General features: G+C 32.6%; 1 protein-coding gene across 1 annotated transcript; it reads left to right on the forward strand.

The window, feature by feature from the left end:
• The first annotated feature begins 459 nt into the window (after positions 1 to 459).
• On the forward strand, positions 460 to 8,332 carry LOC133199179 (coadhesin-like). Its single transcript, XM_061335033.1, has 7 exons — positions 460 to 551; positions 875 to 1,048; positions 6,949 to 7,122; positions 7,297 to 7,467; positions 7,593 to 7,763; positions 8,036 to 8,206; positions 8,286 to 8,332. The coding sequence occupies exons 3-7, from the start codon at positions 7,020 to 7,022 to the stop codon at positions 8,330 to 8,332; spliced, it is 663 nt and encodes a 220-aa protein (XP_061191017.1). The 5' UTR covers positions 460 to 551; positions 875 to 1,048; positions 6,949 to 7,019.
• The last annotated feature ends 3,780 nt before the right edge of the window (positions 8,333 to 12,112 follow it).

The raw sequence follows: 12,112 nt of genomic DNA on the forward strand, positions 1-12,112 counted from the left end.
TTAAAATTTGAACGCTGGTAGAAGTTTAAAAAGGAGCGTTCTTTGGAACAAAATTGTAATAATTTGGACGCTTTAATATTGAATCTAATTTGGAATTTGATACTCAGGTCTACGCATTGTATATGAATCGGTCGACAATTGTTTAAGTAATCACATTGCATTAAATAAATTTAAATCTCCCTGGGAGGTATTAGTTATCAATTTTACCTTAGAATAACCACATAATATAATAGTTCGGAACCATATCTCGCTTCGGGGAAGATGTTTGTGAAAGTATATATATATATATATATATATATATATATATATATATATATATATATATATATATATATATATATATATATATATATATATATAATTTGCGTGTGTGTGAGAGGGTATATGTATGTATGTGTGCTTTGAAACTAGTAAATGTGCATATATTTCGAAAACAGCTGTTGTGTGGACAGTTTACGTAAAATATGATGAAATATGCTCAAGCACTTGGTGTTGTGGAGACGGATGCTTTTGTACTTATCGTTCTAATGGTATACCAGTTTGTGACTGCCGTAAGTAAATGATCTCTAATTATGATACACAATGTTTTTTCCAAATAGGAATATACACCATTTCTCTTTGTAATGAAGAATGTAGTTAAAATAAGGTTTGTAAAAGAACCTTTTTACTTTTTAGATTGTTAGGTTTAATTTTATTTGAATTTTTCGATTTTTTTTGCTGTACGAAATTGTATACTTTTTAAATAAATCCTTACGTTTGAAAAGACAGTATATACAAAATCATTTTTATGGTAAATGTAAAAATAAAACAATGAGAAATATTCCTTATATAAAAATATATACTAATTTAAATGGAGAAACTTGCTTAATTTTAGCCACTGAAACATCATACAACACGAAAACGTTGGCGCCTTGGAGTGAGTGGTCATGTTGCAGTCATACATGTGGTTCTGGTTTGAGGACGAGAAAGAGGAGTTGTAAGGGATGTTGTTCTTATTCAATTTCAAAACTCGAAGAAACACGTTCCTGCAATCTCGAGAAATGTTCCGGTATCTATTTTGATTTATTGAAACTGAAATATAGTTTTATACATGACATTTACATATGTTCGTGGCTAAGGAGACCATTGTAACAAAGGTAACAACGTTGATGTATCAGTGTATGCAATTTCATTTCTGTGCAATACATGTATCCAATCGAGCAATGAAGAGATTGAAACATTAAAGAAGAATGATTAGGTTTAGATAAAGGGCTCAGCACAGATGATCAAAAAATACAATATAGTCTGTGTCAGTATATTATTGTCCACCTTAGAATAATATATATATATATATATATATATATATATATATATATATATATATATATATATATATATATTATATATATATATATTATATATATATATTATATATATATATATATATATATATATATATATATATATATATATATATATATATATATATATATTGGAAAACAGAAAAACAAACATGATTTTTTGTTAAAACTAGTCTTTTGTCAGTCTGCTTGTTTATCCATCTGTTAGCATTTAAATTTTCAGTACAAGTCAATGAATACATTCAGGACAGTCTTTATCTGCGTTTACACAAAATTATGTGCAATCTCAAGGTGGTCTAAAGGCATGCTAAAAATAAATGCGGTGCAATGAATGTCTCCGTGATTAAATTATTGTGTTGTAAAACCCCTAGACGATATAACTTGGGCAGGATTCGACTATTTACATATGTGTAGTTTACTGATGTTATTTGAAAATAAGAATAAAAAGTCGCCAAGACGCCTTTATCATTATGCAAATGAGTCATTAGTTTGACTCTCCTTTTAGTAGAGCAGATTTTTTCCTTTTCCTTTGGTAGACGACTTCCACACTAAATTAAATACCTTAAGAGTCTTAGCGTAATGTTCTTAGAGGAAAATCCAAATATGATATTGTTAACCTTAACACAAAATAACTTACATTGTTATACCTTTCGAAACTAGTACCTATATAAATCTATGCTTAAAAAAAGTCTAACATTTCTAGTGTTTTACTGAGCCGTCATAAAAAAAATCGATGTTTGACCGCAGAGAGAGATCTTGGACCTGTGGACGAGATATTGGACCGCTTACATCACACTGTGGGCGGGACCAGCTAAATCTTGTTTGTATTCGTTAGTATGGAAGCCAGCAAAAGATACTTATATAAAAAATAATTAATAAATAAATAAAAGGTATAACAAAACATTTATCGACTGGGTTCGAGAGCAAAATCGTTTTGTCGATCGCTCTAACCAAACTGTTTGTCTTCGGCCTAACGGCCTTTGGCAAACAGTTTGGTTCTTATGTCCGACAAAACACATATTGCCCTCGAACCCATTCAATAAATGTATAATATTAACGAACAGAACTATTTAATTTTAAGGATTTATAAATTTATTTCAAAAGCATACTATAGAATTACCAGAAAAAGAATAATATTTTCCAACTAATTTTCATTTTCAAATTCTATAAATCAAAATATATGTAATTATATAACTTTTAGATATTTATGTACGCAGCTCTGTTAAGGCTGCATAAAGGGGGCGGGGCCTAATTTATACGGGAAAAGATTACTTTGACATCACACAAATATAGCAATTCCTCACAATAACAGAAAATGAAATAATTTGCGAATCTAAACTGCAAACGAGTAATGAACTACATCAAAACTTAACACTGCATTCATTTTTGTCGCTAGTTAATGTAAATCCCACACAGCAAGATATAAACAAGTCTTTGATAGCAATGCACTTGTCGACATGACGTCATCATGGTAAAGTTTGACGCATTTTATGTGCAGTGAGAGGCGGATCAAGTAATTTTTTCACAGAGAAAAATGCATTTTATCATTAAACGGAATATTATTTGCAAATCTTAGGTAGACCATTAATACAAATCTGAAACGTTTGTTTAGTGCCATTATTTAAAAACTATCGAGAGAATGTATTGAATTAATTCTACCGTGTTTTTGTCTACAAGGTGTGTATGTTTCACGCCGAGGTGCTTCATTAAATCGCCTTTTCGCAAGGGCATACACTTAATAGATCTTGACCATTTTTTGAATACACATAACGGACGTATTCCTTAACTTGAAAAGTGCTGCTGCTTTCCTGAAATCGATAGCATAACTTAATAAATACATAAAATACTTGGTAAAGGTCACACAAATTTCGACATTAGCCAAATAACTTGAAATTTAAACTAATAAAATGCGAATTCTATGTAAAGCAGCAGGACTTTCCATAAACTACAAGTTATGTAGAAACAATCTATTACTTTAATTTTTAATTTTAACTCGGGTATGCCCTTGCGATATTGAAATTTGTTTGTGACCTACATACAGTACACATTACATGCATTTATCACGTGACTATCAAATAACGTGACCAAACCAAATTCAGTACAGAGCGGGGTAAACAATGTTATTTCAAAGAATGTTAAAGTCATAAGATAATACAGTACCTTTACAAAAATAAATTCAGTTTAAAAAGGTATGTATTTATGCACGTTTATATTCTGTTGATTTCTTCGAAGTACGCCTTAACAGTGCTGCGTATGTCAAATATTGTCATTTTGGCAAAAGAAAGTGTGTTTATGACCTATTTTTCCTTATCTATAAACTGCATCAGCCGACAAAGTTTTTTTTTTTTTTTTTGAAATTGAAAACAATTGTTTGAAATTCACGAATTCGCAAGAGGAATATGTAAGAAAACTTTTTCAAATACAAAAATTATATTTCGTTTAGAATGTGAAATTTGGTTATTAGTGAGGCCAAATCAAACAAAAGTACATAAAGGAACTACGTGTAAATTTAAATTAACCAGGGAATAGGAAGGCCCGTAGACAATAGAAAATCGGTTGAGTGATGTACTTTATCAAAAAAAGACATTCAAAACAATTCAAACCAGTTTTTGTTTATGCCGATAACCTTAAACCGTACAAAGGATGCGAGCAATTAGCACCCAAGTCTGACGAATTTGAATATACAAGTAGCGAGACGCCAGATTTTCACTACCGACGCATTTCAGCTGAGCGAGAGACCAGGCTCTATGACCTTAAACTGAGAACAGACGTAATATTGGAAAGGAAACAAAATTTACATCATTTGAAGGAATTTGAAAACATCGTAGAAAACATCGGACATATCTGCGAAGCTTTAAGAACATATGTGAAAAAACTACAGATATTCAGAATCAAAATGTTGACTTACTTCTGCTCTCAGTTTATGGTTTCGAGGTCTGAGCGTTCTCGATGGAAGTCACCGCCAGTCACCTATTTGACCAGTGCTACAGGAGCAGAACAGTCACCTGCCAACAGCCAATCAAATTACGTTAAACAAGAGCAAGGGTCAAAGGATAGTCCTTAAACTTCAGTTACAAAGGCTACCCGATTTGGACGAGTAGTTTAACAACCGTTGAGATTTCTACAAGATTAGATGGGATTTTCGTGCGATATTTGCAGATCTTTGTTTAACCACCATTGTTGAAATTGTTGAAGTGCAACTTTTATCAACAAGTTCTCCTTAGACCTTAGACCTAGAGACTATACAAACTTTGTGAAATTAGTGTAAAACAGGAAATGGAAAGGACTCACAAAAAAGTTAACGGAGACTTCTCATCCTCGAAGAAGCGTTTTTTGTCACTGTACTGAGTGAAGACATTTCATAAAATGAGGACGACACAATTCACATGGAACAGACTCCACAAGACTGCACAATCTGACAATTTATTGAAGGATTTAGAAATAATATTAGTGAATACGCAGGATTTTGATTAAGCTGACCACATTTTGGACTTCAAGATTAAAGATGAGCGCTTGGTTGTAGCCAGTGACAATGAAAAAGAACTAATCGTCAAGGCATACAAGGTACAGATGGAGGGAGACATTTGGAGTTCCGAGACTCCGACAGTAGGGACATTTATACGAACTGTAACAATAATTGTAGGAATTTGTTAATAAACAGAACAAAGAACATACCTCAACGGAATGAACGAAGTAAGCGATGTACATAGTTACACGCATGTCGTATATTCGGAAGATCTAAAGCCTAGTGACATTGATTGTGAAAGTGTTCCTTCAGAAATATTGAAAAAATTCTAAAACACTTTAAAGAAGGCAACATTCGTTTCACGTTGGGATACTTTAGTTATTTGTGCAAAAAGGAACCATGTCAGTCAATGTAAATAGATCATAATTTGACGTTCGAATGTACCTTTTATCATTAATTTGTTTTCTTTTGAAGTTTTTTTTGTAATGTATATTGGTTTTATTTTTTGAATGGAGTCAAGAGTTAAGCGGGGGAGGGTGGTTGTAGTGATTTAGTTTAACGGTATTAAAAATTAGTTTTGCGTAGGAAATATTAAAAAAAATGCTAATAGTCAATTATTTGGTTTTATAATTATTTTTAGATATCTATTTGATGCTCCTCGCGAGCATCGGTTATTTAATTACATAATTCTTTTGTTTTAAAAGTTATGTTCCTTATGATGATCAGCCAGCGGGTATATAATAAATTGGGATAGTTTTTTTTAACTCTTTTAAGTGACAATATGTCAAAAGGTTATGGATTATTTTTATGACTTGTGTTGTGTTTAAGGGACACCTGGCCCTGTAAATAAATTGTTTATAAACTTACTTGATCGTTATATTTCCAACCTGTATGAGGAGGGATACAAACAGAGGAATTTTGTTTTACAATTTACTTAATGATGGAATAATTATAGCCGTTAACCGCTCAACAGCGCTACATATGATTAACCTCATCGTATCCAAAAACACATGAAAAATGCCTTGAACAAGCAAAATATTACACGTGTACAACATATTCCATGAGAATTTCAATCTTCCCCCGTATTTCAGAACAGTTTTTGTAGAACATCCTTACTTGCTAATGTCAACATAATATTTTGAGTAAATCATATATAAAACCCATCATTGTAGCCTTGTGGTAGATGTTTGCTTCGGAGTCGAGAGGAATTGGTTTGATTCTCGTTCCCGAAGCAGCGTCAAATCTAAGACATCTAGCATAAGAAGTGACCTTTCCTTCGCCAAGTCACTGCATTAGAATTGAAATTCACGGGTTTTTTTGGATGTGTAGGTAGGTTTGCCACGATCAATGCCTTTTAATGCTCAATGGCCCCGAGTGCTTAGTATAAGTATAGATACAGCACGTCACTGTTATCTGACTATCTGTTGACATATCATATGAGTGGAAATTGCAAGGGACGTTAAAGCAACAAAATCCCAAATTTTAAACATGCACCAGTCTCTGTCATTCACACTAAAGAAAAGAAATTCTACCTGTAAACACTGACAGGGAAGGACGGGAATGTGAATGTCTATCTCTGCTATTATATTGAATAATCCTAATTTCATTCAAAGGTAAGAAAATAAGACATACGGATTTTGAAATTAGATTTTAGACGAAGTTTGAAGTAAGATCATGTAAATTCTACGGATTTTCCGTTTGTCTGATCATGACAATGAGCATATGACGGGTGTGACCGGTCGACAAGGGATGCTTACTTCTAAATGGCACCTGATTCCACCTTTGTTGTTTTTAGAGACCTGTGTTTCCTCTGCTCCCAATTTGTAATTTTTTTTAAAATGGATTTTGAGGTTGATGTCCGTTCGTTATTTTTATATTTCAATATTGAATATGAACTTTTGACTAAATCTGTTGGATCAATGTATAAACATCTACATGTACTTTTTCAAAAGAACAATGAAATAAATCTGTCCTGATATGCTTTTTAAAAATAAAAATTATGCTTAAAGAACGTCTGAGTATATTAAATGAAACACAGACATAATCATCTCAGGTAATTAAATAGAAGATAAAGGTGCTATAATAATAATAATAAAAAATCATTGGAACATGTGAAATAATTAAAGATGCATTGAATCTTAGCTGTAAATGGAGAATGGTCAACATGGTCAGTCTTTGATAAGTGTAGCGTTAGTTGTGGACCTGGTATTCAGATGAGAAAGCGCACCTGTTCCAATCCAGCTCCAAATCATGGCGGTCTTAACTGCTCTGGAATTTCAACCGAAATCAGACAATGCAATTTAAGAGAATGTCCAGGTTTCATAATTATAAATTATGTAAATTACAAATAAATCATGCAAATATAAATTGTTTTCCCCCAGATAACCTGCTTTCTTAACGGTTAGAGTAATTTTTAATCTCGGTATTTTCTTACTATATTTTTCTTAAACAAAAGCATTGTTCTGATATGCTGGCATGTTTCTTTTGCAGTAAATGGGACATGGAGTACGTGGGGAAGTTATAGTACTTGTGACAAATCATGTGGTGGAGGTTGGAAAGTGAGATTCAGAGACTGCTCCAATCCTGCCCCTGCAAATGGCGGTCTTCCATGCTACGGAGACTCAGTACAACCAACGGGCTGTAATATGCTTCACTGCCCAGGTATGCAACTGAAACACTACATAGTACCCAGATACAAATTTGTGAAAATTCTTTTGATTAAACCAGTTTATTACTGGTGAAAATTGTGCTGATTTACATGTACATGTGTTTCTCTCATGTACTAGTTGATGGAGGATGGTCATCATGGTCAAATGTCAGTCAGTGTAGTAGTAGTTGTGGCCAAGGTGTCCAAACTAGATCTCGGACTTGTTCAAGCCCATCTCCTGGCTTTGGAGGTCAACAATGTTCAGGAAATTCAAAGGAGAGTAAAATTTGTAACCTCAGGACCTGTCCAGGTTTCTCTCTTTCATTAATGTGTTATTATAAAACACGAAAAACCAAAATCTTTAGATAAATAGTTACGAGTGTCCTTGCTATATATCACTTGATTATTAGTATTATTTTTTTTTTGTTTAAAAGAGGAAGTAGTTTAAGATAAAGCTCACTATATTTCATATGTTATATTCTAATTCAAACTATGCTAGGATATCTATCTCGTATATAAGGAATAATGATTGAAAAAAAAGTATACGGAATAAAATATTTTATTCATTGTAATCCATTTCAGTTGATGGAAATTGGGGTCAGTGGAGTGACTTTCGTCCATGTGACATGACGTGTGGTGGTGGATTTCATATGAGGATGAGAGAATGTAACAACCCACCGCCATTACAAGGGGGAATGGATTGTCCTGGTCAGCGCTTACAGGCTGAGACATGCAACACCAAACCATGCCCAGGTATCCAGTCTTTGTATATATAAAGTGGTGATACACACTTAAATGTACAACAAACTCGAACGAAATTTTTTCTTTTTAGATGAGACGAAAACTACAAGATCATCAAGTGATTCTTTGATTGGATAATAGCTTTAATGTAAAGAATTTAAATTCAATAAAGATTGGAAAATAATTTTTGTGTAATAGTCATTAGCATCGCACTTTCTGTTCTCCTGTACACACTGGTTAATGAAAGTTAGCTTGATGACGCGACTTCTATGTAGGAAATGGTTGTAGACCGATAATTGCATTGAAGACAGACTAAACAACTACTACGATGGATTGTTTGAAGCACTTATAATTAATTATTGATTATTTATTTTAGCTTGGTAAGTCGGAAAATCATATTTCTTGTTGACCGTCAGATTCTATAAACCGCATTTAGGTCTATATTATCAACAATGTTGACACCACCAGTAATGACATGTACAACTGGGCTGTAATTGAGGAGAAGAGCAAGACCACGATTGATTGATTGTTTTGTTTAGATATTCAATATCTAGGCACTGCAATGTTTGTAAAGGAAAAGTTTTGAAGCAAAAGTTTGGGAATATCCGTATGATTTCAACTTGAAATATTGTGGAATGCAACGCATGTAAGTTAAGGCTAGGTATGGGCGTTTCTATGCAAATGAGCTAATAAAAACGCATTAGAAGTATATTATTTTTCAGAGAAAGTTTCAATTTATTTTCTTATGCATACATAGTACCCATGATATGTTATAGCAGGTACACATTATGATGTCATATTATGACGTCGCTGATCTTACCTACTTAAGGTAATACAACACATCAACAAAACAGCTTCGGCGCAAGGGATTACCCTCTTTAATTTTGCATAAAAAATGTATAATGCTATGAAGAATATTCTAAAGATTATTAAAACTGCTGCACAAATCCTAGGTATCTTATCATTTGATCGGAATTTGAAGAAACTTATACCGGACTGTACATTTTTTACCCTAATTCAACTTAAAAACTTTACAAATAGTAATTAAACAACTGAGCTGTTGATATTTGTGCAGCAATATCAGCACACCTTGGGATAGTTTGCTTCTAAATAACCTTGTGTCAGTGAAATACAATAGAGCATGCCCTTGTTCCGAAGAATTTTTGTTGATATCCTTTATAATCTTGTGTAGTAAAGAACAATGACTTCATAATATGACGTCATAATGTGTACTGGTATATCATGTCGTATGTACCAAGTATGAATTAGACAATGAGTATTTTAACTTCCTATGTATAATGGATATAGTCCTAAGGAACTTCAATTAGTTTATTCGCATAAAAATGCCTATAATTAGACTTAACTCATTTGTGTGACTGACTTTTATGATAAAGAATTTTGCTTATATTCACAGCATCTACTCCTTTGATGGAAAATTTAAACCGATGGGTTAAGTCTAAATTATCTTCTGACACACATGCTGAAAGAGCCTGTGCTGGACAACTTTCATAATCACAAACACTAGTGTGTATTCTGCAATTGAAGAATGAAAGCATATATGAACCTGCTCTAGCTTTCTTAAATAGTCCATTCATATATTTCAAAGGAAAAGACAAGAGTTTGGTGCGTATAAATTCCATCTTTTCATATTTAAAATGGTTGACCTTGTCTTATAGGAAGATCCTTTATCATTCGGTCAACTGCATTTTTTTCCTAAAAGTTCTAAAAAGGTGACTGAAAGGCAGAACTTTGCTTTTCAGTCACCTTTCAGTAGACGTTCAGTCGCCTTCCACTTAACTAAATGCAGGGTTTCATTACGGTCTTCCGTTGAAGACGGAAGACCCTTCTATTAACGTACTGTTTCTTTTTCTTCGTTTTTCCGGTATCTCAGTAAAGGTTCGGTGGATTTTAATTAAACTTTCAGAAATGATAGGAGACAATGCTCCCCGGAGACATTTTTTTCTTCATATTTTGATGGTTTCGCTTCCGGTGTCATAAAGTCGTATTTTCAACGTTCTGCAGCAGTTTTTGATAGTCATACTTAAACAAAACTACTCAAGATAGATGCTTGAAATTTCCAGCAATTAAACAATGTGAGTTTTAGATGTGCACCTGACTTTTGAAATTTTTAAAAGATATTTATTTATTTTTAAAAAAATATTTTCAAAAAATAGTTTTCAAAAGGAATTTAAAAATGTTTATACTATTAAATAGGCCTTTCCAAAATGCATTTCTTTTGGTTGTAAGTACACTAATAAAGACATTATGAGGTCAGGTGTGTTAGGAATTATCAAGAACACTAGAGTGCATCTGAACTTTGATTTCTTTCAAAAAGAAATTACTCTTTCAGTTCTTGACCTATTTTATAACTTTTACACTGTCAAATTTATTTGATAATTCTCTTTATAACTTATAACTTGTTATAGTCCCCTTGTAATTTTTCAAGCTGTTAACATCATTACGTTTGTACTTTGGTTTTTTTTTTGGCAATCCAAGACAGATTTGTTTTTTTAACCACAAGAAGTTTTGACCGATAATCAAAATCCAAATTTTCCTTACATCTTTACATAGCCTATAAAAACCGTTATTTTTTTAAGTGGCGTTATTAGCAACTTGGGTCTGCAATGCAATGCAATGCAATGTTTAACCTTGTTTCCCTTTGTGACATTTAGAACAAAGAACACAATAATCATACTGTTTAAAATAAATAATCCAATTAATTTTTCTTCAATTCTACCTATTTTGCATTTTTTTATTATGAAATTTGTCCTTGAGTTAACTTTTGTGAAATTTGGGGGGAGGATGTGGTATAAACTATTGATTTAGAACCGTTGTCTAAACAGAATTACAACGGTATACATACATGAAGTACGTTCACTAAAGAGATGATTTGAAATTTCCATCTTCAGCAATTGTTACAAAAGCATGCTTTGTTGACAATTGTCATCAAAATCTTTTTTTTTCAATCTATGAAGATTTCATTATACCTTTATGATATTTTATTATCGATAATATTGTTCGGAAGCTTACAACTCGACATTTATTGACGACGTATTTTCAATTAATAATATTTATTTCTATTCATATGTCGACACGATATATCAAAGTGAGCTTGAAATTAAAGATACACAGAGTCTGACACATTAGTTTCATACTTGGATTTTTTTTCCAAAAAAAAGACAGTAATGGTAACATATGAAGCAGAATTTGTTCAAAATCTTATACGTGAAAAGAAGAAAACACTTGCTGTTACCTCTCTCTCGACATTTAGATATATCGACGACGTATTGTCAATTAACAATGGTTATTTCAATTCTAATGTCGATACGATATATCCAGGTGAGTTTGAAATAAAAGATACCACATAATCTGACACATCTGTTTCATATTTGGATATTTTATTAGAAAAAGACGTTAATGGTAATCTAACAACTAAGCTTTATGATAAACGCGATGACTTAAACTTTTCAATCGTCAACTTCCCTTACTTATGCAGCAATAAATCCCAAATAAGAAAATGTACACATGTACCATAAAAATAAAAAAAAATAAATACCATAAACTTCAACCTCACACAATTCTAAGATGCTATGTCTGACTAAAATGGCGGATATATGAGTTCCGTATTTCTTTCCTTGTAAATGATGACGTATCTTCCCCACGTGTTACACTTCAGAGTCATGACGGGGGTCGGGTATCCCGGTATCTCCTTTAGCGAGTGATAACAAAGCTTGCCGTGATGTCGATAAGTTTCGTTAGATATGTAGAGGAAAAATCTCGCAAATCGTCCTCTGTAATGGGTGTCTGCAAAGAAGTGCTGAGATTATCAATAACTACAGGGCATTAAAACAGGAGTTAAAAATAAATCCTTAATCTCCCCTTGCATTTAATTTATACAAAACGTTTTTAGCTCACCTG

The sequence above is a fragment of the Saccostrea echinata genome, unplaced genomic scaffold (assembly GCF_033153115.1).
Source record: "Saccostrea echinata isolate AGI-Se365-2 ecotype Australia unplaced genomic scaffold, CSIRO_AGI_Sech_v1 ptg000033l, whole genome shotgun sequence".
Classification (NCBI taxonomy): domain Eukaryota; kingdom Metazoa; phylum Mollusca; class Bivalvia; order Ostreida; family Ostreidae; genus Saccostrea; species Saccostrea echinata.